This window comes from Ornithorhynchus anatinus, chromosome 4 (genome assembly GCF_004115215.2).
Source record: "Ornithorhynchus anatinus isolate Pmale09 chromosome 4, mOrnAna1.pri.v4, whole genome shotgun sequence".
In the NCBI taxonomy this organism is placed as follows: Eukaryota; Metazoa; Chordata; class Mammalia; order Monotremata; family Ornithorhynchidae; genus Ornithorhynchus; species Ornithorhynchus anatinus.
The window spans coordinates 43,876,580-43,904,522 of NC_041731.1; the positions used below are offsets into that span (position 1 = coordinate 43,876,580).

Consider the following 27,943-nt stretch of genomic DNA (forward strand, 5'->3'; position numbering starts at 1 on the left):
GTAAGTGTTGGGGTAGGGAACTGGGGTGCTGGCTACATATAGGGGGACTCTGGGAGTGGACACCCTCCACCTCTGCTCACTGCCTTGTGGGGAGATCAGAGATTTGGCTCAATAATCTCTCTGAGGACCCCCCCAAAGCCATCCCTCTGGCAGGACTGTGCTGTGTCTCCCCGATCCCAGAGGGGCCGATGGGGTTGGTGAATACTCTAGTTCTGGGATTCCATCTTCTAGCATATGGGAGAGAGACTCCCTTTGAGACATAGGGTTCTCCTTCACCTTCTCCCTGCCTGCTTTGCTACCTGTCCCCTTCCCGGCCCAGGGTTGTCTCAACTCAGATGCTTGCCCTGAATTCCCAGGTGAGCTGATCCCGTGGCCCAGGAGAGTCCACGGGGAACAGCCCTAGTACACACAGCCTCTCCATCACATTCACTTTATTTTCCCCCAGCAAGAGAAAGGGAAAGAGAATTTAGCTGAGATAAGCCACCGCTAGGAGAGCTCTAGGCAAGTGCCGGCAGGAAGGGGGAGCGAAAGAAGTGAAATCATTCTGCACTTTCACAGAGTCCCCTCTGTGAAACTAGTGGTCTCGCCTCCAATCCACTAACTGTGATCCCGCTTACTTCCCTTGACAGTCCCCTACATCTTCCCCCATCTGCTTTCCATATCACTCCTGAATCTGCCCCTCATATCCTCCCCCAATGGGGGTTTCAGCCAACCAAGGAGCTCCTCCCCTCTCCCTGCCCAATCCCCATCTCCAGACCTTCCCAGGGCACTATGCTTCTGAGGTTCCTCGGCCTTTCAGACACTCGGGCAGCTGGTATGGCTTCCAGTTGTGTGCAAGCCATAGCCCTGGGCTCTCTTTCCCCTTCCTGGTCAGTTTCTGCCCTCAGTGCTGCAGAAGTAGGTAGCCACCTTGGGGCAAGAAGTAGCAGATGTTAAGCAGATGTAGAGATGTTAAACCAAGGTCCAGAGAGGAAAAGCGTGTCAGTGACTGCACCAGTATTAGAACCCCCAGCCTCAGGCCCCCACAACTGCCTAGGTTGCTTTTAACCCCTCAAAGGCTCTGAGCTGTTGATCTCAGTTCCTGTACCTTCGAGCATCCCCTCCCATCCCTCCTACACCCAGTGTCCCTCCAGGAGTCTTCCAGGGAGGGCATGGGGTTGGTGGGGCTGGGCGGGGGCCAGGGGTTGAAAGCCTCACAGGAAGTTAGTCTAGACTGACTCTAGCTTTCTCCTGGCAGATACAGGCTGGGGCATTTTATAAAGTGTTTCTTCTGTGCTGAATGGTGCTGGGCTCCCTGCCCCTATCATCTCCTCCCTTCCTCCATCTCTGGCCATCTTCTGGCCAACCAGAGCTCAGGGTAGGGGTTGGGGAAGGATGCAGGAAGCTGGGGAAGGGTGTCCTATGGGGCCACCGGGAGCCGGGGGAGGAGCTGAGGAGTGGGGGGGCTTGGTAGAGAGGAGTTAGGGGCCCAGAAGTAGAACTGATTCATGAACCCAGAGAGCCATGAAGACAGGACTTTCTGGGCCAGGCGTCCATGCCCTAAGGGCTGGGTAGGTGTAGAGGGAAGGGAGGACACCCTACCCATCACCTGGGCACACCCCGGGCCTTCATGTGAGTCAGGACAGGGAAGCCCAAGAGGCAAGAGAACAATAAAAGGAGTTCCCAGTGCAGCGAATCAGATTGTCTCTCCCTTCTCCCACCACCTCAATTTCCCCACCAACTAATAGACCCAATGGGAGTTGAGGTGCAAGGGTGGATTAGGAGTGGCAGTGATCTCCCGATCTCACCCATTCTGGTGATTTGGGACCACTCCAGTGATTTGGGCATCTCTCCAAGGCCTGGGAGCTGGTGAATTGCATCTCTTGATTTTCCTTCCAGTCCCAGGCTTGGCTCTCCTACCTCCACCTGTTCCCTGGCCCCCCAGCCTAAGCCCTGCCCTGCAGAGGGCACCTCTGCCAGGCTGGAAACAGTAGACTTGGCCAAGTCAAGTCCAGCTCTGTGTATCACACTGGCACTGAGAGGCGAGGCAGAGTGTACGGGGTGGCAGTGGCAGGGAAGAGGGGAAGAAGGAGTGGAGCTGGAAGCTCTGGTCAGATCCAGCTTTCAGGGTCATATACAGGGCAGCTGGGAGGAGGCAGGCGGGAGGTGAGTCCTGGTGAGGCTGGCAGGGCACTGGAGAGCATCGGAAGGGAGGGGAAAATTGGCTCAGGTCCTGGAGTACAAACAGAGCAGAGGGATGGAGCATGGAGGGTGGGGCAGGGGGCTCAGTGGAGAGGGAAACAAGCCCAATTCCATCAGGATCTTGAAGCTGACCTCTCTTTTTGAAACCCCGGTCTTTGGAGAAGTGGAGAATAGAGCAGAGGGATGGGCTTATGTGCCCGAGAGGAAGGGCACTGGGTTGAATCCTCTCTCCCCAGTGGGGAGAAAGGCAGTGCGCTGGGCCCAGCCAAGGGAGAAAGAGGAAAGTTTCCTCTGAGCCTGTTTGTGCTTGGAAAGCCAGCCCATCTTCTTCAAGAGACAGGAGATGGAAGGGGGTGGTGTGGCTGGGGGGAGGGCGAGGGGGACCGCAGGGTTGGAAAGGAAGAAAGAGGAAGGAGGAACTGAAAGAGGATGGAGCAAAAAGGGTGTTGGAAGAGAAACCAGACAAAGCTCCCAGCTGGGGCAGACCAGGCTGCATTCATTCATTTATTCATTCATTCATTCAATCGTCTTTATTGAGCACTTACTGTGTGCAGAGCACTGTATTAAGCGCTTGGGAAAGTATAATACAACAATAAACAGACACATTCACCACTTACAAGGAGCTTACAGTTTAAAACGAGGAGACAGACATCAATACAAATGAATAAATTTCAGATATATAAGTGCTGTGGGACTGTGGGGGTGGGGCAGGGGTGAAGAACAAAAAGAGCAAGTCAGGGTGCTGCAGAAGAGAGTGGGAGAAGAGGAAAGGGATGGGGGGGTGGTTGGTCTGCAAAGACTTCTTGGAGGAAATGTGCCTTCAATAAGGCTTTGAGAGGAGGGAGAGTAATTGTCAGATTTGAGGAGGGAGGGCATTCCAGGCCAGAGGTAGGAAGTGGGCCAGGGGTCGGCGGGAGACTGGCAAGACCAAGGCACAGTAAGAAGGTTAGCACTGGAGGAGCAAAGTGTGCAGGCTGGGTTGTAAAAGGAGAATAGCAAGGTGAGGTAGGAGGGAGTAAGGTGGTGGAGTGCTTTAAAGCCATTAGTGAGGAGTTTTTGTTCGATATGGAGGTGAACGGGTCATCACTAGAGTCTTTTGAGGAGCTCCAACAAAGCCGCTCCTCACCGGTGTCCACCACCCCCTGTCTCATTCGTTCGTTCGTTCGTTCATTCATTCATTCATTCATTCAGTTGTATTTATTGAGCACTTACTGTGTGCAGAGCACTTTACTAAGCACTTGGGAAGTACAACTCAGCAACAAATAAAGACAATCCCTGCCCACAGCAGGCTCACAGTCTAGAAAGGGGGAGACAGACATCAAAACAAGTAAGCAGGCATCAGTAGCATCACTATAAATAAATAGAATTATAGATATATACACATCATTAATAAAAAGAAATAGAATAATAATTATAGATGTATGCAAATATACCCAAGTGCTGGGGGGGTAGAGCAAAGGGAGTGGGTTGGGGCAATGGGGAGGGGAGGGGGAGTGGAGAAAAAGGGGAGGCTTAGTCTTAGTCTCCTGAGCCTTGTCAGTGTCCTGGCCCCCGGCGGCCTGGGCAACCCTAGGATTGGAGCCAATTTACTCACCCAAGAGCTTCTGGGCCTAACTGCCAAGGCCCTGGATTTTGCACTTTCCCATCCAGTTCCTCAGGCCCCCGGGACAGGCGGATGAAGGAACCTCCCTTTAGGATGACTGATGAGACTGGTCCTGAGATTTCAGGACCGAAAACCTGCAAGGAGGAATCTACTCTGATGCACTCTCACTTCCCTGCCCTTCACATTCCCTTCCAGGGCCCGCTTTGCTAGGGAGTAGGCATCAGAGGTGTGAGAGAGGATGGGACTCCCAGGGTGTTTTCTACAGGAAGATGCACAATGGCGGTGGATGGCAGGGGCTGATGTTGATATCATGGGCTGCATTAGGGCTACCCACCACATTTAGAGAAGCAGCGTGGCTCAGTGGAGAGAGCCCGGGCTTGGGAGTCAGAGGTCATGGGTTCAAATCCCGGCTCTGCCACTTGTCAGTTGTGTGACTTTGGGCAAGTCACTTCACTTCTCTGGGCCTCAGTTACCCCATCTGTAAAATGGGGGTGAAGACTGTGAGCCCCACATGGGACAACCTGATCATCTTTTATCCCCCCAGTGCTTAGAACAGTGCTTTGCACATAGTAAGCCCTTAACAAATGCCATTATTATTATTATTATTTCTAAGAAGCCAGTGGGGACAGCAAGCTAGGAGGGCAGAAGGGAAGAAGTGTTCTGGAGGTGACCCAGAGGCAGACCTGGAGAAAAACAGCCTTATCCCCTTAGATGAGGAAAGAAGCAGCTTGGGCTAGTGAGAAACAGCATGCCCTAGTGGGTAGAGCATGGACCTGGGAGTCGGGTCATGGGTTCTAATCCTGGGTCTGCCATTTGTCTGCTGTGTGACCTCGGGCAAGTCACTTCTCTTCCTCTGTGCCTCAGTTCCCTCATCTGTAAAATGGGGATTGAGGTTGTTATCCCCATTTGGGACAGGGACTGTGTCCAACCCGATTTGCTTGTATCCGCTCCAGCGCTTAGAACAGTGCCAGGCACCTAGTAAGCACTAAACAAAATACCATAATAATTATTATTACTATTATTCTCCACACCCTATTGTTGCTTGCAATTCAGACAATCAGGAATATGTTTTGGGTGCCTACTGGGTGCAGAGCACTGAACTAAGCCCTTGGGAGAGTATTCTAGAGATAGTAGACACGGTCCATGCCCTTGAGGAGCATACAATTTGGCAGGGGAGGAAGACCCTGAAATACTTTTCAGTCTTTCCCCAACCATCCGAGCAGGACATGAAGCCGAGCCCTTGACTGAAAGCACTGTGCCCTCAGGGCAGGCTTGTATTCCTGCTGGACCAGCCAGGACCCTCCCTCTAGTGTGGAATGTGCAGGGAGATTCCAGGGGCCAGGCACAGGCTGAGAAGGAGGGAGAGGGAGGTGTGAGAGGGAGGGGGTGGGGAAGGAAGGTACGCTGACTCCCCTGGCTGGGAGAAAGGATGTGCTCCTCTCCCCTCCCCAATGATCATTCCCACTCCTCCCTGCTCCCCAAGTCCCAATCTGCTCCCGGAGCTGGAGCCTCTGGGAAGGGGAGGGGAGGGGAGCGTGCTCCATGCTCTGTGTTCTCTGTTCCATGATCTTCCCAACTTTTCCAGATGGAGAGGCTAGGGGAGCTTCCCAGAGCAGGAGAGAGAAGAGCAGGACCTTCCCAAAACTAGGAAGCGGCCCCGCAATGTGAATGCAGGGGAAAGCCCCGCTGCCCTTGACCTCAGCCAGTCAGAGCAGGAAGAAAGAGGCATTAGGGATGCCCATTTTGGGGCATCCACCACAACCCAGCCCAGCAGCCTTCCCGGAACAACCTGGCTCAAGCTGTCCCCGAAGTGGCCTTGGCAGGCTGTGGCTGCGACTGCCCAAGCTGGGAGGGGGCACACACTTGCTGAGCAGGAGGAATGCAGGGAGCCGGCTGGGCAGGCTGGCCTAGCCCCCTTCTGTCCTCTCCTGCTCCCTCACTCTTCATTCATTCAATCATATTTATTGAGCACCTACTGTGTGCAGAGCACCATACTAAGCGCTTGGGAGAGTACATTATAACAATAAACATGCAGATTCCCTGTCCATAGGGAGCTCAGAATCTACTCATCAGGTTTCTGCCATGGGCCCCCACCTTGTGCCCACAAAGGCTCCCGTTGTTTCCTTTGGTGGCGAGGGAAGGGACCCAGGGCCCCAGGGCCTCCGGTGCCCTGCCTGCTGTGCCTCCAGATGTATATTGCCTGCTGTGCCTCCAGAGGATACTGCCCCACCACCAAGACAGAGGGAGAGGGGACAAGATAGACAAGTAACTCACTCAGGTGTCCCTCTTCCCCAGTTCTCCAACTCATCCTCCTCTCTTTTCCCCCCCACTCTTGCTTCTACTCTTCTTTCTCTGTGTTCCATGGGAAGGGGATAGGGAGTTCCAGGGGGTCCCCATTCCTCAGGTTCCTTGGGTGGAAGGCGGGGAAGTCCACAGTGTGTCATGGGGCGAATAACTGGGCCTTAAATGGTAGGGTCACTTTTCGGTTTCACTGGTGCCCTCTTTCTCTCTTCTCCCCTCCTCCTCCTCTGACCCATTAAACACATCTCTCTCTCTCTCACTCATTCACTCACTGTCTCTCTCTCTCTCTCTCTCTCTCTCTTCCCCTCCTGCTCCAGACAGGCGAAGCCAAAGCAAGCTCCAGGTGTCCTATGGTCTGGTGCGGGTGCAGAGGGGGCATATCCCAGCTCTGCCACTTGTTAGCTGTGTGACTGTGGGCAAGTCACTTAACTTCTCTGTGCCTCAGTTACCTCATCTGTAAAATGGGGATGAAGACTGTGAGCCTCATGTGGGACAAACTGATTACCCTGTATCTCCTCCAGTGCTTAGAACAGTGCTCTGCACATAGTAAGCGCTTAACAAATACCAACATTATTATTATTGGGGTGGGGATGAAGGAGAGGAGCAGAAAGCCCCTCGGACTTGCTGTGGCTCAGAGTGGGAGCCTGCCTCTGGGGGTGGGGCTGAGCTATTGTTTATGAGTTTTCCGTGACTTTACAATCAGACGGCAGGAATGATTCTAAATATTATTCTTAGCAGACTGGGGAGGAGGTTGCTTTTCCTGATCCCAAAGTGAGGGGGGGTGTTCTTTCCCTCCCCCCGACCCTGCTGGGCCCCTCACAAAGACCTTGTAGGCGGCTGAATCGCATGCCCTGACCAGGGTGCATAGACAGAATCCTCAGCTGAGAGTTCCAGCCCCTCCTTACCCAGCCTTCTGCCAGGCTCAGACTACATCTTCTCTGCCCAGGCTCTGAGAAAAGGCTGGGTTGGGGAAGGCTTCTGGGCTAATATAACCATGGTCCCCCTCCCCCAGACCCCTGCACTGACTTGGCTTCCTGTATTAAGTTGATTTCCCTCTTTCCAAGGCTCTTTCTGGAGGCTCTGATGGGGCAGAGAGGTGGCCAGGGCTCTGTGCACCTGGGTGTATGTGTGTGTGTGTGTGTGTGAGAGAGAGAGAGAGAGAGAGAGAGAGAGAGAGAGAGAGTGAGTGAGCAGGGGGCATAGAGCCTGGTCAAGACTATCAAAAAATTGGATCACTTTCTTGAGTTCCCTCCCCATGTTTCCTCACTGAATGTAATCAGGACAGACTTGATGAGTGGAAGAAGGGTCCGAAAACACTGATCAGGGTGAGGGTCAGAATAATACAAAAGGAAAGGAAAGTATTCTGACAGGGAAGGGTGGGTTTGGGGGTAATGTGGCAGAAAAAGATCCTGGGTTCAGAGTGGACCACCACCAGTTAAGCATGAGTGGCACAGCATGAGGCTGAAGTTCGAAAAGCAGGCAAAAGTCTGGGCTGTCTGGACTCTGACTAACCAAAAAGGAACCTGGAAATATGGGAGAACATGCAGGGATGGTGAAACATCCTGGAACAAAAAGCTTAATTTTATTATTATTATTACTACTACTAACAATAATGTTATTTGTTAAGCATTTATTGATTGTCAAACACTGTTGTAAGTGCTAGTGTAGGTACAAGTTAATCAGATTAGACACAGTACCTGTCCCACTGGGGGCTCATATTCTAAGTAGGAAGGAGAACGGGTATTGAATCCCAATTTTACAGATGCGGAAACTGAGACCCAAGGAAATGAAGTGATTTGCCCAAGGTCACACAGCAGGCAAGTGGTGGAGCCAGGATTAGAATTCAGGTTCTCTGACTCTCAGGCCCGTGCTCTTTCCACTAGGCCACAGTGTTCCTCCAAAGGATTAAAGGCTCTAAGAATATTTATCCTGGAGGGTAGTAGGCTGAGATGGGATTAATAACTGTCTTCACATCTCGGAAGGTTTATTTCCCAGAGTAGCAGAGCCCATTCCTCCATCTTCACTGAAAACAACTCCTCAGGAAGCAAATATAATCTGTAGGTTTATAAATTGAAGTTAGACACAAGGAAAAGTCTTCCACTAGAATTGCTAGACCACATAGGAAAAAGCTGACCATCATCAGGGGGCTCGATCATTTAGGTCAGAAACAAGACACGAGTCTCTCCCGGCAAAGAGGTCATGAAGTCTATTTCCCTGAGGAATTTCAATACAGTCCTGCTCCGAGTATGTGGATGGAGCCTCATTCCTGGGGATTCTGGGTTCCACGGTTCTCCACAGTTCCACAGTTCTCCACACCCAGATTTTCTAGGGCCACCTACCCAGTTGCCACATCTCTGGCATGCTTTCTCCCCCACTAGTTGAGGGCAGAAACCATGTCTACTTATTCTTTTGTACCCTCTCAAGTGCTTAGTACAGTGGTCTGTGGAGAACAGGCACTGAATAAACTCCACTAAGTGATTGATTGATCCAATGGGGTCGGCACCCCACAATAAACTGGGTCTGACTCCCCTCTGCCGTGAGCTGAGTTGCCTGGGAGCTGCTGGGATTTCAGGCTGTGGAGACGCGCTCTCTGCACCCGCAACAACGCCTGCAACGTCTGCAACGCCTGCCGCCTTCTTCTCTTTTCTCAGTTGGCCTGTGGCTGAGGAGTCACTCGGGCATCTTCCAAGACCAAGCTCTGGAAGCCGAGTCCTTGCCTTGATGAGCTTTTCTTGTGCTTGGACCACCCAGCCCATGTTTATGGAAAAAGAAACCAGACCAAATAGGCAAGTCTGACAAGGCATGGAATTTCTCTGCCTCAACATGATGGGCAAAACTGCCCACAAGGGAGGAGAAGGTGGAAAAAGGAGGAGGAGGGGGAGGAAGAGGAGGAGGGGGAAAATAACATCAAATCTGATTATATTGTTTGTAGCACAATACCTGACATATAGCTTTTTTAAATGGTATTTGTTAAGTGCTTATCATGTGCCACGCACTGTTCTAAATGCTGGGGTAGATAAAGCTATTCAGGTTTGGACATAGTCCCTGTCCCACATGGGCTCACAGTTTTAATCCCCATTTTACAAATGAGGTAACTGAGACCCAGATAAGTTAAGTGACTTGCCCAAGGTCATACAACAGAGCCGTGGTAGAGCTGGGATTAGAACGGAAGGACTTCTGACTCCCAGTCCCATGCTCCATCCACCAAGCCATGCTTTATACTGAGAAGTGCAGGAGATGGAGCTTTATCTTGGGGGGATGGGGAGAAGTAGAGGGATTTTTTTGAGGGGAGTGGGAATGGGGTTTTATGTTGGGGGACAGGGCTTTATGCTGGGGAAGCAGGGGGGTAGGGCTTTATTTTGGGGAGAGCATGCGTGGGATGAGAGACAGGCCCAGGAGCTGGAGGGAGAGCAGGAGAGAGGCTATTCTGAGCTGCGTGGGCTGGAGGCAGGGGCCTGGCCATGGTGGCCGCTCCAGGCCCCTTCCAGCCCAGTGGCGGGGCTGCAGGGCGCCAGGTGTCCGTGGGCATTGATCTCAGGTTTCTTGCCCTGCCCAGGACTTTCTAGCCCACCCATTTCCCCTGGGCCCCACCCCCGGCCTGGGGCCCGGCTCTGGGCTCCTGGCCCAGGCCCAGGCCCAGGCCCAGGCCCCAAGCTGGCGCCAAGAGCCAGGTCTGCGGGGACAGGGTGTGTCGGACCTGGGTGACCAGGAAAGGAGCGTGTGGACAGGAATAGACTGGTTTCCCAGCAGCGGGCACAGCTGGCAGGTTCCTGTCGCCCCCCGTCTAACCCTGCTCTGGCGCTCTGCTGTTCCGCACATCCAGGCCTGCTGTGGGGAGCAGCCCCGCCTTCCCTCCAGGAAAGCTAGGTTCAGGCAGGGCCAGAGTCTGTGTCTTTGTCTTTCCTCAACTTTCACCCAAAGTGAATTTCCCTTCCAGCTGGTGTCAATGAATCCTTGCAGAAAGGCTCGGGGGAGGGCTAGGGGCCCTTGAATTTCTTCTGGGCGTAACCAGCCCACCATCCTGGGGTAACCCCTCTCTTCTCCCCCTGGAAACCCCCATCCCACTCCATCCAGGGACCAACCTGGGCCACAGAAATGGCCGGGTCACTCGCTGCTGTCTCCCAGCTTCCCCGGAGAATCCTCAGGAAAGTCTAAGAACTGATCCTGACAGAATAGTGCCCACTCCTTCCTCCTTACACTCCTTCCCCCCCACTCTTCCCCCCACACTCCCTCCTCTCCTGCTCTCTTCCTCTCCCATTCTTCCCCTCACACTCTCTCCCCCTCACACTCTCTCCCCTCACACTCTCCTCTCACACTCTCTCCTCTCACACTCTCTCCCACTCCCACCCCTCCCCCCAGCTCTCTCCCTGCCACACTCACTCCCATCTTGCTCTCTCCCCCTCACACTCACACTCTCTGGCTCAGTGGTAAGAGCACGAGCTTTGGAGTCAGACATCATGGGTTCAAATCCCGGCTTGGCCACTTGTCAGCTGTGTGACTTTGGGCAAGTCACTTAACTTCTCGGTGCCTCAGTTACCTCATCTGTAAAATGGGGATTAAGATAAACTGTGAGCCCCACGTGGGGCAACCTGATCCCCCTGTGTCTACCCCAGCGCTTAGAACAGTGCTCGGCACATAGTAAGCGCTTAACAAATACCAGCATTATTATTATTATTATTCCACTCTCCCCCTCATACTCCTTCCCCTTCAGCTCTCTCCCCACCACACTCACTCACTCCTCTTCCACTTCCCTTCCCTCCACCTCTCTCCCTCTCACACTCTCTTCCTTCACATTCTCTGCGCTCATACTCTCCCCTCACAGCCTCCCCACTCACACTCGTTCCCCTCCAGCTCTCTCCTTGCCAAACTCACTCCCCTCCTGCTCTCTCCCCCTCCCACTCTCTACCCTCCCACTCTCCCCCCTCACACTCTTTCCCTTTCCAAGCTCTCCCCTCATACTCCTCCCCCTCCCCCTCTCTTCCCCCTCCTGCTCCTCTCTGCTAGATAAACCTTGCATGCTAGTGTTTCCAGCAGTACCCCAGCCAGGCTTGAGTCAGCAGGAAGACTCAGAAGGAAGGAAGAAAAACCTTATCTTTGCCAGGGCTGCTGAGGCAGAGGAGAGAGGAGGATGGGGGTGGAAGGTGGGGGACAGTGGAGGGGGGAAGGGAAGGGCCTGTAGGTCTGGATCCTCTGCCCCGAATCACCCCAGAGCCCCAGATCTGGTCTCCGGCATGGAACCCAGCATGGGGGAGAAGGGGCTGGGCCACTGCCTCCCTCATGCAGGAGTTCCACTCTGGAGAAGGGGTGGCCCTGGTCCTAAAAAGCCTCAGCTCCAGAATAGGAGGCAAGGAGCGGCCGGAAGCTCAGGCTGATAGCTGCCCTCCCCAACCCTGAGCCAAACAGAGCAGAGAGGAAGGGGAGAGGAAGGGAGTGGGGGGGTGGGAAGTGGACGCCTCTGGGCCGGGCTGAGGACTGGCAGCTCATTGCCCCCAGGGGAGACAAGGGAGGGCGATGACCGACCATCTGAGGGTAGTACAGAGCCGGAAGCAGCCCCTGGGAGAGAGGACCCGTTGATCAAGGCACCTTCAGGGAAGGGGTACCATGCTCTGTCTAACTGAACCTCTGCTGGGGACTTGGGAACCACCACGCTCAGGAGTGTCCAATTTGCATGTGGTTGGTTTTGCTGCCAAACACTGAAACCTCTCTGTCTTCCCTCACCAGCATTCTTCCTACCCTCCTGGGTGCCCTCTCCAGCCCTACAAACTAAACTGATTCTTTTTTTATGTGTATGGTATTTGTTAAGTGCTTACTATGTGCAAGACACCGTACTAAATGTTAAACAAGCTAATTATGTAGGACAGAGATCGGGTCCCACATGGGGTTCATAGACTTAATCCCTACTTTGCTGCCAAGGTAACCGAGACACAGAGAAGCTAAGTGACATGCCCATGGTCACACAGCAGACAAGTAGCAGAGCTGGGATTAGAACCCAGGTCTTTCTGACTCCCACACCCATGATCTTTGCACAAGGCCACACTGCTTCACTCCCTCCAAACTCTCATGGGAATTGCATCTGTTCCCTGGAAAGCTCTTCCCTCCCTAGCACTGGGGCCAGTGCCGATGAAGCAGCCACCTGCCCCAGGTCACAGAGGGCTGGTGCTGGGGGACTCTGTCTGTCTAGGAAGTTGAAGAGGATTGACTATGGAATTCCTTAGGGGAATTGCCTTGGCTACCCCTCAGATAATTCAATCAATCAATCTGCAGTCTTTATTGTGCATTTACTGTGTGCAGAGTACTGGACTAAGCGCTTGGGAGAGTAAACTATACCAGAGTTGGTAGACACGTTCTCAGATGGAGCCTGAAAATCCTGCAGACAAGGTCCCCTTTACCCTCCCCTAAGCAAACCTAAGGGGTCCAGGGGTGCGGAAGGGAAGAGGCTTGGAATCTGGTATCTAGCTCCACACAGTTCGAATCTTCTCTTGCTCAGCTCCCTGTGCCCCTTGTCTCCCTTCCAGTGAACCCATGTTGCTACTTCCCATGCCAGAACAAAGGCGTGTGTGTACGCTTTGGCTTGCACCACTACGAATGTGACTGCACAAGAACCGGCTACCATGGACGCAACTGTACCTCTCGTGAGACCTGCCTGCCTTGTCCCCTATCCCTCGACCCTCCCTCCTCACTCCTGAGACCCCATCCCCACCCCCAGGGGTTCCGGGATGGTCAGGTCAGCCTGACAACACTCCTTCAGGTCTGGACCACTGGGTGGGGAAGGCTGGTTGGGAAGGGAGTATTGTCTGTTATCAGTTTTCCGCTGGACCTGTCCCTCCTCCTCCTCCTCGTTCTCCTCTTCCTCCTCACCCCCTTCCTCCTCGCCACCAGCCGAGTTCTGGACCTGGCTCCGGAACGCCCTGCGGCCCAGCCCGGCTTTCTACCACTTCATCCTGACCCACGGCCGCTGGTTCTGGAACCTCATCAACAGCACCTTCATCCGCGATTTTCTCATGAGACTGGTGCTTACAGGTGAGGTTCTCCCGCCCCAACCCCCACTCCCCACCCTCTCCCTAGCAGGAGCCAAGAGGACCCCTGACCCCCAAAGACTCCCACCCCCCAGAGGACACAGATCTCCCCTCACCCCAGTGGTGGGGCCCCCTACAGCAAGCAGAGACCTTCCGGACTAGGAAGCTCCCCAGGGGCAAAGAGGCCCCCAGCCCCCGCCACATAAAGAGTTTCTGCTGAGGACATTTTGCTCTCCCCCCACCCCCTTTTTGTTCTCCAGTTCCCGGAGTTCTCTGGCCTCTTGTAAGGGTGGGGTGGGGCCTGGGACCCGATGTGGCCGGCTGATCCTCGAGGAAGCTGGACGGACCTCTGTCCCATCTGGCCCAGCAGCCTGACCCCGGTCTTTCTTGCAGTCACAGAGTGGGGGTGAAGGAGGGGAGGAGGGAGGACAGAGGAAGGAAGGGACCAGGCTAATCTCTAGAAATTCAGATCAGGCCGTCTTGCCAGATGATGGCTCTCCAGATAGCGATGAGGGGAATTCACAGCCTGTGAGGCCCATCAGATTAAGACCCCTCAGGCAGATATGGTGAAGTAGATTTCAACTGCCTGCCAGAAAAACCTCTGACAGCTACCAAGTGTCTGGGGTAAGTGGAGGAGGCCCCAGTCTTCTCCCTTCACCAGCCCCAGACACAGCTTCCCCACTGCTCCCTCCTGTAAATTCAGAGCTGCAGGGACTGGCCGAGCTCTGGGAGAATGTTCATCTCCTCAGCCCCTCCTGCTGGGGAGGAGGCCCAGGCTAGGGGAAGAGGAACTAAGGGAAGGTACCAGCTTGATACAGTATTTACGAGGTGGGAGAAGAAGTGAGACTTGTCCCAGCTCCATTTCCCTGGCCAATCTGCCTATCTCTGGGTCTGGAAGGCTGGTGAAGCACTACCCACTGACCAGACCCACAGACCACGGTGTCCTTCCGCAAGCCTGGTTTACAGCCCTACACCTCTCCTGGGTCTCTCCCTTTACCTTCCCCCATCCTCTATTCCCTTCTCATCTCCTCCCCTTCCGTCACTGCCACGGTTGGCCTCTTCCCACCACAGTGCGTGCCAACCTGATCCCCAGCCCCCCGACGTACAACTCGGCTCATGGCTACATCAGCTGGGAGGCCTACGCCAATGTGACCTATTATACCCGCGTGCTGCCCCCGGTCCCTGACGACTGCCCCACGCCTATGGGGGTCAAAGGTAATGACTGCTTTGCTCAAGGGCTCCTAGGCAGGATGGATTGGGGGTCTCTACCCTCATCCAGAGCTGGAAATCTTTTCTGCCTCTCCTAGCTCCCCCTGGAAGGCTGCAGGCAAGTGCCCCAACCTCCCAGGAGGACTAAGCTGGGTTGATTCGATCCCAAGTGGAGATTCTGGTACCTCATGCCCCACCTACCAGTGCTCACCATTGGATGGGGATGCCCGGTTCAGATCTGTAGAGTCTTGGACAATCTTTCCTTTTTCCCTTCCCTTCTCCCCACAGCCTAGTTGTCTACCTAAGTGGCCTCCTGGGCTGGGGTGCTTGACCCTTGTCCCTACTCCCTAGGCTAGAGCCTGTCTGGCTTGCCCAGGCCCACCCACCTCATTGTGACCTAGATGGAGAGGCGGGGCTTATTCATTCATTCCTTCATTCAATTATATCTATTGAACACTTACTATGGGCAAAGCACTGTACTAAGCACTTGGGAGAGTATAATATAACAATAAACACACAGTTTCCTTGGCCTTAGAGGAGCAGGGAAGGTTTCCAGACATTTTGACTTTATGCCGGCATATGAGGAAATGAAAAGGACTCATGCCAATTAATGGGTCCTACTTCTGAATTGAGAGCTTAGGCCCCTTGGAAATGAGGCAGCAGACCTGCCTCATGCTCCAGGGTGAGTGTGCGTGCCTGTCGTGAATGGAGGGTGGGCTGTCCAGTGCATCTCAACAAGACCCCCCCATGGTGAATCACCCCCATGTGTGGCTCTGGCGGTTAACAGCAGCATCCACACCCCCCTCTGGGGCCAAACCTTGGTGGACAGCAGCAGCTGTTCTCCGCAGCTGTTTTCCATCCTACTTTTTCGATGCATTATCTGCCCCAAGTCGCTGCTCCCAAACCTTCTCTGCCAGCCTACCTCAACACCAGGCTGGCCCGACCTCCTTCCTACAGCGGCTTGGCTTGTCCTGGGACAATTCAAGGAGTGAAGGCCGGGCCGGCCCGGCCCGGTCCCTGACTCCCCTGGGGTGTTGCAGAGACCTGCAGGCACACGGCCCACGGGTCCACGGGCACACGGCCTTCTCGTTCCCTCTGGCCCGCACGCTCCCCACCTGCAGCCCCAAAGCCTAGCAGATCCGGGTCCCTGTTGCCAGGCCCTTTGCCATCCTCCCGCAGGGTCCCCAAATGGGCCCCACTCACCGGCCTCCATCTCTCCTCAGGGAAAAAGCAACTCCCGGATCCTGGACTGCTGGCTGAGCGCTTCCTGTTGCGGAAGGCATTTGTGCGTGACCCGCAGGGGACCAACCTCCTGTTCGCCTTCTTCGCCCAGCACTTCACCCACCAGTTCTTCAAGACATCGGGCAAGATGGGCCGCGGCTTCACCAAGGCCCTGGGCCACGGCGTGAGTGCCCGAGGGTCGGAAAGCCGGGGATGCGGGGGCAGACTCTCCCTCCTAGGGGTGGGTGGCTGGGAGCCTGTCTCGTCATAGTCTTGCCAAGACAGGGGAGGAAAGGGAATCTGAGACCAGAATCTCCCCCCGCCCCTGCCCACCGGCATGGAGAGAGCCTTGCCAAGTCATTTAACCATCTAGACCAGCCCTTTGTCCCTGATCAAGATGGCCTGGAAACTGTCCCACGTAAAGAGAAGTCCTTTATCTTTCCTTTTCCTAAACACTCACTGAGTCAATCAGTAGTATTTATGGAGTACTTACCATGTGAAGGGCATTAACCTAAGCACTTGTGAAAGTACAGTAGAACAGAGTTGGTAGACATATATCCTGCCCACAAAAGTCTCCAGAGAAGAAGGGGCCTCAAACCCTGCTGCCCTTACAATCACGTGATTCATCAGTCAGTGATATTTACTAAGCACTTACTGTGAGTGGGACATTACACTAAGAATTTTTTTTTCGTAGAATTTAAGCACTTGGTGCCAGGCTTTGTACTAAGCCCTGGTGTAGATACAAGCTAATCAGATTGGACACAGTCCATGTCCCACATGAGGCTCACATGGGGCTCACAGTCATAATCTCAATTTTACAGATGAGGTATCAGAGGCACAGAGAAGTTAAGTGACTTACCCAAGGTCACACAGCAGTGGATAGAGCACGGGCCTGGGAGTCGAAGAACCTGGGTTCTAACCCTGGCTCCGCCACTTGTCTCTGTGAGACCTTGGGTAAGTCACTTAACTTCTTTGTGCCTCAGTTACCTCATCGGTAAAATGGGGATTAAGATGATGAGCTTCGTGTGGGACAGGGACTGTGTCCAACCTGATTACCTTGTACCTACCACAGCACGTAGAATGATGCCTGGCACATAGTAAGTGCTTTACAAATACCATAAAATAAATGGTGGTGGAGCTGAAATTAGAACCCAAGTCCTTGGACTCCTTGGTCCCTGTTCTTTCCACTTGGGATTTGGGGGTGTATAATCAAACAGGTCTGATCCCTGCCCTTAAGGAGTTTACAGTCTAACGGAGAAGTTTACAGTCTAGCTACCCTCTACATACCCCAACTATGTAGTGACCCAGGAGACCCTCCTACTCCAGGCTATCATGTTCAAGTGACGATGGGAGACCCATCGATTAATGAATCAACAGTATTTTTGAGCAGCTACTGTTGGCTGATGTTGTACTGAGAGAATACAGTAGAGTTAGTAGGTGCGATTCCTGCCTTCCTAGAGTTTGCAGTCTAGCAGGGAAGACAGACACTAGAATAAATTACAGATGGGAGGAATAGAGAAAAGGGGGGCATGTATCTATAGCTCAAAGCAGGCTGTGGGGTCTTTAGATAAGCAACTCTGCCTAGTAGTTAGAGCATTGAGAGGTCGAAGAGAGGAATGGAGAGTCAGAAGGACCTGGATTCTAATTCTGGCTCTACGATTTATCTGCTGTATGACTTTGGGCAAGTCACTTCAATTCTCTGTGCCTTCTGTAAAATGGGGATTAAGATTGATAGCCTCATGTGGGATGGGGAAGGTTTCCCACCCAATTTGCTTGTATCCACCCCAGCTCTTAGTATGGTTCCTGGCACAGAGTAAGCCCCTAACCAATACCACAATTACTATTATTGGTCACCGAGGAAGGGTTAGGGGACAAAGGTGAAGAACTGACAGTCTTTCCCATCGAGAGCAGACTGGGCGTGCCCTGCCCTTTCTTCTTCCTTCGGTCCAGCTCTTCCTTTCTCTCTTGCTGCTTTGCTCACCTGCCCTTCTGCTCTCAGGTGGACCTGGGCCATGTGTACGGAGACACGTTGGAGCGTCAGCACAAGCTACGGCTCTTTAAGGGAGGGAAGCTTAAATACCAGGTATTCGAGCTGCCCCCAACCAGTGCCCTGGTGGGTTGGGAGGAATTATTGGGACCAGCAGCCCAGCCCTCTGCCATCAGTGGAGAAACTCCCTTGGGGCCCAGCCAGACGCCCAGTCCTGTTTGCTCTTCCCCCCAGAAGATTGCTCCCCAAGGCTTCTGGGGTGAGAAGGGCTGGAGAGAGGAGGGTTTGGCGGGGGGCAGGGAATTCTGGGGAGGACCTGCAGCCACCCCTTTGCCCTGACATCTTCTCTTCTGGGCCCAGCAGTGCCCAGAAGGGAGCCAGGCCGAGTGGACTTCTCAGGAAAGGAGCAAACAAAACAAGGGACCCGGACAGTGCCACGGGGACAGATGATCAGGTCCTGGTGCCTAGCTAACCAGGAGAAGTGAAGGGGAGGCAGAGGGAGACAAGGAGAGAAGGAGGGGGAGGAGGAGAAGCAGCGAACGACCGATCATATTTATTGAGCACTTATTTTGTATTAAGCTCTTGGGAGAGTACAATATAACTGAGTTGGTAGACACAGTCCCTGCCCTCACAAGTTTACAGACTGGAGGGGGAGACGGACATTATTATAAATAAATAAATTATGGATATGTACACAACTGCTGTGGGGCTGAGGGAGGGATGAATAAGGGAGCAAATCCAAGTGCAAGGGTGATGCAGATGGGAGTGGCAGAAGAGGAAAGGAGGGCTTAGTCGGGGAAGGCCTTTTGGAGGAGATGGGCCTTCAGTAAGGCTTTGAAGATAGGGACAGAGATCGTCTGTAGAATATGAAGAGGAAGGGTGTACCATCCAGAGGCAGGTTGTGGGCAGGTTGTGGGCAGATCCATAGTGAGATAGATGAGACTGAGATATAAAGAGTAGTTTGGCATGAGAGGAATGAAGTGTTTAGGCAGGATTGTAATAGGAAAGCAGCGAGTCGAGGTAGGAGGGGGCAAGGAGTTTCTTTTTGATGTGGAGGTGGTTGGACAGTCATCGGAGGTTCTTGAGGAGAGGAGAAACATAGACAACGTTTTTGTAGAAAAATGATCTGGGCAGCAGAGAGAAGAATGGGCTTCAGTGGGGAGAGACAGGAGGCAAGGGAGGTCAGCAAGGAGGCTGAAAAAATCAAGGCAGGCTAGGATAAGTGCTTGGATTGATGTGGTAGCAGTTTGGATGGAGAGGAAAAGGTGGATATTATTCATTCATTCATTCAAACACATTTATTGGGCACTTACTCTGTGAAGAGCACTGTACTAAGCGCTTGGGAGAGTAAAGTATAAAATTAACAGACACATTCCCCCTCACAACGAGCCTACAGTTTCGAGGTGGAATTTAATATAAATATTTAAATTACAGATATGTTCATAAGTGCCATGGGGCTGAGAGTGAGGGATGAATGCAGGGAGCAAGTCAGGGAGAGGGAGAAGAGGGAAGGAGGGCTTAGTCAGGGAAGGTCTCTTGGAGGAGTTGTGCCTTCAATAAGGTTTTGAAGGAGGAGACTGTCATTATCTGCCAGATAGGAGGAGGGATGGTGTTCCAGGTGAGAGGTAGGATGTGGGTGAGAGAACGGCAGTGAGATGGACAAGATAGAGGTACAGAGAGAAGGTTAGCATAAGGGAAGGAAGTGTGAGTGCTGGGTTGTAGTAGGAGAGTAGTGAGGTGCGGTAGGAGGGGGTATGGTGATTGAGTGCTTTAAAGCCAGTGGTGAGGAATTTTTGTTTGAGGTAGAGTTGGATGGGCAACCATTGGAGTTTCTTGAGGAGCGGGGAAGCATGTCCTGAATGTTTTTGTAAAAAAATGATCCGGGCAGCAGAGTGAAGTTTGGACTGGATTGGGGAGCGACAGGAGGCAGGGAGGCTGATACAGTAATTAATCCAGGCAGGGTATGATAAATGATTGGATTAATGTAGTAGCAGTTTGGATGGAGAGGAAAGGGTGGATTTTAGCAATCTTGTGAAGGTGGACTCGACAGGATTTCATGATAGATTGAATACGTGGGTTGAATGAGAGAAGAGTCAAAGATAACATCTAGGTTACAGGCTTGTGAGACAGGAAGGATGGTGATGTCGTCTACAGCGATGGAACGTTGTGATGGTTGAACCAAGAGGATTTAGTGATAGATTGAATATGTGTTTGACTGAGGAGGATGAGTTGAGGATAACGTTTGTGAGACAGGAAGGATTGTGGTGCTGTCTACAGTGACAGGAAAGTCAGGGAGAGGACAGGATTTGGATGGGAAGATAAGGAGTTCTGTTATAGACAAGTTTGAAGTTTTGGCAGGACATCCAAGTGGACAGGTACCGAAGGGAGGAGGAGATGCTATACTGCAGAGAAATAGAGAGAGATCAGGGCTTGAGATGTAGATTTGGGTATCATCCACATAGAGGTGATAGTTGAAACCATGGGAGCGAATGAGTTCTCCAAGGGAGTGGGTGTAGATAGAGAACAGAAGGGGGCCCAGAACTGAATCTTGAGAGACTCCCACAGTTAGGGGATGGGAGCCAGAGGAGGAGCCCATGAAAGAGTCTGAGAATGAGCTGCCAGAGAGATAGGAGGAGAACCGGGAGGGGGCAGTGCCAGTGAAGCCTAGGTTGGATAATGTTTCCAGGAGAAGGGGATGGCCGACAGTGCCAAAGGCAGCTGAGCGGTCAAAGAGGATTAGGATGGAGTAGAGGTTGTTGGATTTGGCAAGAAGAAGATCATCGGTGATCCTTGAGAGGGCAGTTCCTATAGAGCAAAAGGGGTGGAAGGCAGATTGGAGGGTATCAAGAGAATTGGAGCAGAGGAACTGGAAACAATGGGTATAGACAACTCACTCAAGACGTTTGGAGAGGAATGGTAGGATATGGGATGGTAACTGGAGGGAACCGTGGGGTCTAGGGAGGGTTTTTTTAGGAAAAGGAGAAGGAGAAGGGGGAGATGCCCTATCCCCTCAGCTCAGAGCCCAACCTTCTTCCCACCCTGTCACCCCGTAGCCTGCTCCAACAGCTCCAGGGGGCAGAAGCTGGGACAAGGATGTCGTGGTGTGGACTCACCGGGTGGCTGTGCTTGGGGAGAGGAACCAGAGTGAGGGACCAGGGAAGGGGCGAGGAGGCTGGGACCACCCCGATGCCTCACTTGTCTCCTGCTCCCATCATGGCTCCCACAGGTGCTGAATGGGGAGATGTACCCACCGTCTGTGATGGAAACGCGGGCAAACATGACATACCCGCCAGGTGTGCCGCTGCATGGGCAGCTGGCCGTGGGGCAGGAGGTGTTCGGCCTGCTCCCGGGGCTCATGGTGTTGGCCACGCTCTGGCTGCGTGAGCACAACCGCGTCTGTGACATCCTGCAGGCTGAGCACCCATCCTGGGCCGATGAACAGCTCTTCCAGACCGCTCGCCTCATCCTCATCGGTAAGATAGGGGCTCACCCCTGGCGTTGGGACTCCTGGGGATCCAGGGAGGGGCACTCTCCTTTAGCCTGACCTCCCTCACCTCTCTCTGCCTCCTCTACTGCCCCTGTCGTGTCCCTCCCCTCCTCCATCTAGCTTGGGTAACCCACCTCTGGCCCTGCTGGCCAGCCTTTCTCCTCAGTGCCCCTGCTCAACCAGTTCCTCTCCTCATTGCCCCCCGCTCAAACAGCCTCTCATTACTTCCTTCCTCGGGAGACCCAAATACTCAGCCGGTGACCCAGTCAACCTGAGCAGACCATTTTTCTAAATGCGAAATACAGAAATTCCCACCAGGATTCAGCTGGTGTGGTGAAAGCAGGGGGTCTGCTGGTTTAGTCTCTGCTGACAGGGTAGACAGGAAGTTGGCCCAGACAAATACTCCTGGTTTGGGGAGCCTAGGGAGAGAATACCATCCCATGAGGATTCACCTCCAAATAGCTTGCCCTGTAGCGTAGACATCAGAGTTGGAAATGTGCAGTCAGTGCTGTAGAGACAGCTGGCCTGAGGGAGCGTCCAAAGGCGTGGCCATGAAGGACCGTGGCCGGGCTCCAAGGCTCTGTGTTGGCCCCGTTGGCTCTGCTTCATCTTGAGATGACGCGGGGCAGGGGATGAGTCTGCAACCTGAAGGTCAAACTATTTCCTCTGCCATGATCAACTCTATCACCTTCCTAACAGTCGTGATGACTGTCTGCATCCACCCCCATCCCTACCCCCACCCCAGTGACGTTTATCCCTCTTGGCTAAGTGGAGACGGTTATCCAGGCCCCGTGAGTCACTGCTCTACCATACGGTCCTGGCCTCAGGCTCCACCAGTCGGTCTCCCACCGCCCCATGGTTCAGGCTTGGGGCTAGGACCCCTGAGGTCTGAGACCGTGATTCATCAGATGGGGCTGTATCCTCTCAGATAGGCAAGGACACCCTTGGGAGTGGTGGGGGAGGGCGTCATGGGAAGGACACAGTCAGGATATTGTGTGCAGCAGAACTGGATAAACTAAAGGTCAAGAGGCCGTACATGGTACCATAGCAGCTACGAGATCCATGTAGCGCCCCTCTCCCCCCGAACTGTCAAGCATGGAACCCCGGGTGCCATCATCATATCGTTCTCGGGAAAGAAAAGCTGAGTGGGCAGGGAAAAAGAAGGGAAAATACAAATGGTGGTCCCAGAGAGGTCAAGTAACTTGCCAGAGGTCCTGCAGTAGGTCGGAAGCCAAGCCAGGGCTAGAGTGCAGGTCTCCCGATGCCCAAGCCAAGGGGTCTCTGTCAGACCAGCGCCCTGGACAACCCCTTCGTCCCTCGCCTTTCCTTGCCCATGGTGGCCGCCAACTGACCCCTCTCTCTCGTGCTAGGGGAGACTATCAAGATTGTCATTGAGGACTACGTCCAACACCTCAGCGGCTACCACCTGCAGCTGAAGTTTGACCCAGAGCTACTGTTTGGGGTCCAGTTCCAGTACCGGAACCGCATCGCAGTGGAGTTTAACCAGCTTTACCACTGGCACCCTTTGATGCCTGACTCATTTGTAGTTGGGTCCCGGGAGTACAGCTATGAAGAGTTTGTCTTCAACACCTCCATGCTCCTTGACTATGGCGTGGAGTCGCTGGTGGATGCTTTCTCCAGGCAGCCTGCTGGGCAGGTGGGAGGGGGAGGTCTTCCTTCTGGACTCAGCCCCACAAACTTTCTTGGAATCCTTTCCGTGCTTATCCTCCCTTTCTCCCCTGCCCCTCTCGCCCCTTCTCTCTTTTATGGTATTTATTAAGTGCTCACTATGTGCCAGGTACTGTACTTAGCCCTGGATTAGGTACAAGCTAAATCCCACATGGGCCCAAAGTCTTAATCCCCAAACGAGCAATCTATCGTATTTATTGAGCACTGTACAATATACAGAAATGGGAGAAACATTCCCTGTCCATAATGAGCATTTTACAGATGAGTTAAATGGGGCACAGAAAAGTAGAGTGACTTGCCCAAAGTCACACAGCAGACAGGTGGTGGAGTCAGAATTAGAACCCAGATCCTCTGACTTCCAAGCCCCTGCTCTTTCCACTAAGCTACACTGCCCCCCCTTTTTCTTTTCCCCTGCCCAAGTTGCCCTTCTTCTGTTTTTGTTCCCAACCCCTTGCCCTTCCTTTAGATGGGGGCTGTAGGCCACTGTCTCCTGGAAGCTTACCCTGATTTACCCAGCAGCCCTCTCCTTAACCCATCCCTCTCCAACTCATTCCTGAAACAGTTGAATCTCTAGGGACACAGGGATGCAGGTTGACAGTGCATCAGTCTTGTTCCCCTACATTGGACTGGGCCTCCCAAAGCCAGAGATTAATTGTGTCCCATTCCCACATCAGACTGAAAGTGCCCAGAGGGCAGGTCTCCAGCCTGGTTTCTCGAAGAGGGACCCTAGACTCTCGGTGGCCAGCTGGGTTCCCAGCGGGCTCCTTACAGACCAGGGGACCGAGTCACCACCTGTTCCCTGGGATGACTAGGAGGGTTGAAGGTCAGCTTGGCAGTGGGAGATTGATTGCCTCCCACGTGCAATTGTTTCCGTATGCTCAGCTGGGCAGAGGCAGATAGTCTGGACCATCCCAGTGGAATCCTTAGAGGTTGAGACTTTCCAAAGCAGAGTGTCTCCCAATTCCTGGATTGTGCCGGCCTCTGCTGCCACCCCATGGTCCTCTCCTATTACTTTGTCCTCAGCTCCATCCAATGCCAAGGAGGACTAAAGTAGTAAACGCTTAACAAATACCATCATCATTATTATTATAAAGTACCAGGCTTCTGTGATTTACAGAGGTCACCTTTTCCACCCTCCAGCCTCCAGGAAGGCTTCACCCAAACCCTCCCAAGCAGATGGTATTAACTAACAAGTACCATAGCTATTATTATTAAATGATAGCTGTTCTTGGGTTTAACAGATCCAGGCACTGAGTATGAGGCTAGTCCTTTTTTTTAATGGCATTTGTTACGTGCTTACTATGTGCCGGGCACTGTACTAGAGAAGCAGCATGGCTCAATGGAAAGAGCATGGGTTTAGGAGTCAGGGGTCATGGGTTCTAATTCAGCCTCCACCACCTGTCAGCTATGTGACTTTGGGCAAGTCACTTAACTTCTCAGTGCCTCAGTTACCTGAGCTGTAAAATGGGGATTAAGACTGTGAGCCTCCACGTGGGACAACCTGATTACCCTGTATCTATCCCAGCGCTTAGAACAGTGCTTGGCACATAGTAAGCACTTAACAAATACCAATGTTATTATTATTATTACTAAGTACTGGGTTAGGTATAAACTAATCAGGTTGGACACAGTTCATGTCCTACGTGGGGCTCACAGTCTTAATCCCCATTTCACAGATGAGGTAACTGAGGCACCAAGAAGTTAAGTGACTTGCCCTAGGTCCCGCAGCAGACAAGTGGTGGAGCTGGAGTTAGACCCAGGTCCTCCGACTCCCAGGCCTGTGCTCTACCCACTAGACCACGCTATTCCTCACCTAAATATTTCTAGCTGTAGTTGAAGCCTGTACCCTCCTGCCTGGTCAGGCTTGAGGGCTTGCCAAGCAAAATTATTCTGACCTCCTCCGCCAACCCAATGGTCCCTTCGGCTCGGCCGGGTTTCCCTGGTCCGTCCCCGCCGCTGTCGGGCAGGGGCAGCTGATGACGATCGCATGTTCTGTTTCCAGATTGGTGGCGGGGAAAACATCAACCGCCACATCCTCCATGTGGCCATCGGGGTCATTGAGGAGTCGCGGGAGCTGAGACTGCAGCCCTTCAATGAGTACCGCAAGCGTTTTGGCCTGAAACCCTACAAGTCCTTCCAGGACCTCACAGGTCAGTGGCCCCACCTCCTGATCACTCTCCCTTGCAGCCCCCCACCCCCCGCTATGATCCGCCCCCTCCCTCTGCTCTATCCCCCTGGCACCTCCGGGATGGGAGCTGTCCCCCGACCCTGCCTGGGGAATGTGAGAAGCAACGTAGACTAGTGGAAAGAGTTCAGGCCTGGGAGTCAGAGGAACTGGGCTCTAATTCTGGCTCTGCCACTTGCTCGCTGTGTGACCTCGGGCAAGTCACTTAACTTCTCTGTGCCTCAGTTTCCTCAAATGTAAAATGGAGATTAAATCCTACTCCTTCCTACTTAGACTGTAAGCCCCAAATGGAAGAGGAACTGTGTGTGACTTGATTAACTTGAATCTACCCCAGCATTTAGAACAGTGCTTGACACAGAGTAAGCGCTTAACAAACGCAACAATTATAACAACATTAATAACTGCATGGGACCCCCAGTGACCCTCCCTGGAGAGTCTGTCCCCCTCATCCTCCTGCTCCACTAGCCTGGGCAGGAATGGGTCAGCTAGCCTGGAGGCAGGGGCTGGCTGGCCTCCGGAGGGCATGGCCGGCACTACGATTTTGCTTTGGGGAGTGGGGAAGCCTCCGGCCAGCCTGGCAGGAACCTGGACCCTTCGCTCTGGGTTCTGAGTTTCCTCATGGAGTGGCATGAAATGGACCAAGAGTCCAGGCTGGGGACATGGCATCTGTGTCAGAGTGACGGAGAGGAAGGGAGTGGGGAGACCACATCGCTGGTCATATCACAGCTAGGGAAGGCCCTGCCCTCACCCGTCCTGCCCCAGAGCCTGTCTGGTCCACTCAAGTCCTGGGCCTGAGAAGGGTCTTGCCCCTGCCTCTGACCCAGCCTGGGGGTTCAAGCCTGTACCTATAGGAGGTGAGCCTCCTTGGGCCCACACATCATTGACCTGCACCTGCCCTCTCCCACACCCCAGCCCACTGGGCAGCCAGAAACAGTGTCGGGGAACAATCAAGATCAGGCTGGGCCCCCATATCTGCAGGTCACATCAATGGGTCTTTTTTTTTCTTTTTTTTTTTAGTGGTATTTGTTAAATGCTTACTATGTGTCAAAGACCATTCTAATCCCTGGGACAGGTACAAGCTAATTAGGTCAGACAAAGTCCTTGTCCTGCATGGGACTCAGAGTCTAAGCACGAGTGAGAACAGGTACCCCTATTTTAAAGTTGAGGAAATCGATGCACAGAGAAGTAAAGTGACTTACCCAAGGTCACACAACGAGTAACTGGCTGAACTGGGATTAGAACCCAGGTCCTTCTGACTCCCAGACCTGTGCTATCTCCACTAGACCACACTGCATCTCAGCGTCCTGAGCCGACCCCTGGTGCTCCACGCCTCAGTGGAATCTAGGCCCCTGGCTACATTTGGCTCGTTCGAGGCCCAGTCCAGAGCCCCCGTGCGTCCCTCCCCCACATGTCCCCTTGTGCAGGCGAGCAGGAGAAGGCAGCCGAACTGCAGGAGCTGTACGGTGACATCGATGCTCTGGAGTTCTACCCGGGGCTGCTGCTGGAGAAGTGCCAGCCCAACTCCATCTTCGGGGAGAGCATGGTCGAGATCGGCGCGCCTTTCTCCCTCAAGGGTCTCCTGGGTAACCCCATCTGCTCTCCTGAGTACTGGAAGCCCAGCACCTTCGGAGGGGAGACCGGCTTCAACATCGTCAAGACGGCCTCGCTGCACAAGCTCGTCTGTGCCAACGTCAAGACCTGTCCCTATGTAGCCTTCCATGTGCCCGCCCCCGCCGATGGCGAGGGGCCGCGTGAGCCATCCGGTGAACTGTGAGGGGGCTGGGGGGAGGGAAGCAGGGAGGGAGGGAACTGGCCACATCACTGCAGAGGGAGCCAGCAGGATTTCTGTTGGATCAGTCAATCGATCAATCACGTCTATCATATTTATTAAGTGCTTAGTATGTGCAGAGCACTGTATTAAGCACTTGGAAGAGTACAATCGAATAAAATTGGAGGATACGTTCCCCGCCCACAACGATTTCACAGTATAGAAGATCCTCCAGAGCACTGAATTTCCTTTCCCCCTTTTCCCACTACATTTTAACGACAGCCAGGGTTTGGTCCCCTGAAAAACAATCCTCCCACATCCAATCCCTCCTGCCTCCTCCCGCCCTCTTCCCGACCATCACTCTCCAGCAGAAAGAGTGCTTGCTGCTGTTCCTGCCTTGGCCTGCTCACCGGCCCACCCTACCTGCCCGTCCCCTGGAGAGAAGTTGCCCTTTCCCCGCCACAGAGGGAGCCCAGACCCGGTTGGACCATGGAGCCCACTGACAGCCCTCAGAACGCCGGGCACCCCTCTAGCCACCTGGAAGCAGCAGACACACATGATGTTAGATGCATCACATAGGCTAAGCAGTGCAATTGCGTACCCAGTACACACAGAATGTGCGTGTACTGTGAGAAAATCCGCCTCCCCGTCCGTCAGTCTGTCGTATTGACTGAGCACTTACCGTGTTCAGATCACTGTACTAAGCGCTTGGGAGAGTACAATATAACAATAAACAGGCACATTCCCTGCCCACAGTGAGTTTACAGTCCAAAGGGGGAGACACTAAATAAATTAGAGAAAATGTACATAAGCTCTGTGGGGCTGGAGGGAAGATGAGTGCCAGCACTGTACTGGAGCTCACAGTCTAAGAGGGAGGGAGAATGGGTATTGAATCCTGATGCCACAGATGAGGAAACTGAGGCTCGGGCAAGCTACGTGACTTCATGCTCCTTTCCGGGTCCCTGGGATCGCAGGAGTCGCTGGGAGAGGGAGCCCCAAGTGGTTGGAAAGAACAGACAGGCCAAGATTCAGACTCGTCCAGGGTGAAAAGGGCTGAGTGGCCAAGCTAGCTAGGGGATTGGGCTAGGAGATGTTCCTGCTTGGCCTCCTGCAGGCTGGTTCCTTACACCCACTGTCATAGATGCATCCGGTCACCGTGGCTACACTCACTCACAGACGCGCACACACACACTCACTCGGACACACACCAGAGCGACGGATGAGCCTCTGGCACGAGACTTCGGGCCCGAGAGCCTATGCGAAGTAATCGATCAGAGTCCTGGCGGATGGCAGTGT

At 53.4% G+C, this 27,943-nt stretch overlaps 1 protein-coding gene across 1 annotated transcript in view; it reads left to right on the plus strand.

Moving 5' to 3' along the window:
* The window catches only part of PTGS1 (prostaglandin-endoperoxide synthase 1), a 29,263-nt gene extending 2,401 nt beyond the window's left edge, over positions 1-26,862 (plus strand). Inside the window, exons 2-10 of the mRNA XM_029063989.2 lie at positions 12,601-12,717; positions 12,965-13,105; positions 14,173-14,316; positions 15,534-15,715; positions 17,531-17,614; positions 20,745-20,991; positions 22,376-22,662; positions 24,697-24,844; positions 26,304-26,862. Coding sequence (XP_028919822.1) covers positions 12,601-12,717; positions 12,965-13,105; positions 14,173-14,316; positions 15,534-15,715; positions 17,531-17,614; positions 20,745-20,991; positions 22,376-22,662; positions 24,697-24,844; positions 26,304-26,653 — 1,700 coding nt within the window. The 3' untranslated portion in view covers positions 26,654-26,862. The remainder of the gene's footprint in view (positions 1-12,600; positions 12,718-12,964; positions 13,106-14,172; positions 14,317-15,533; positions 15,716-17,530; positions 17,615-20,744; positions 20,992-22,375; positions 22,663-24,696; positions 24,845-26,303) is intronic.
* The last annotated feature ends 1,081 nt before the right edge of the window (positions 26,863-27,943 follow it).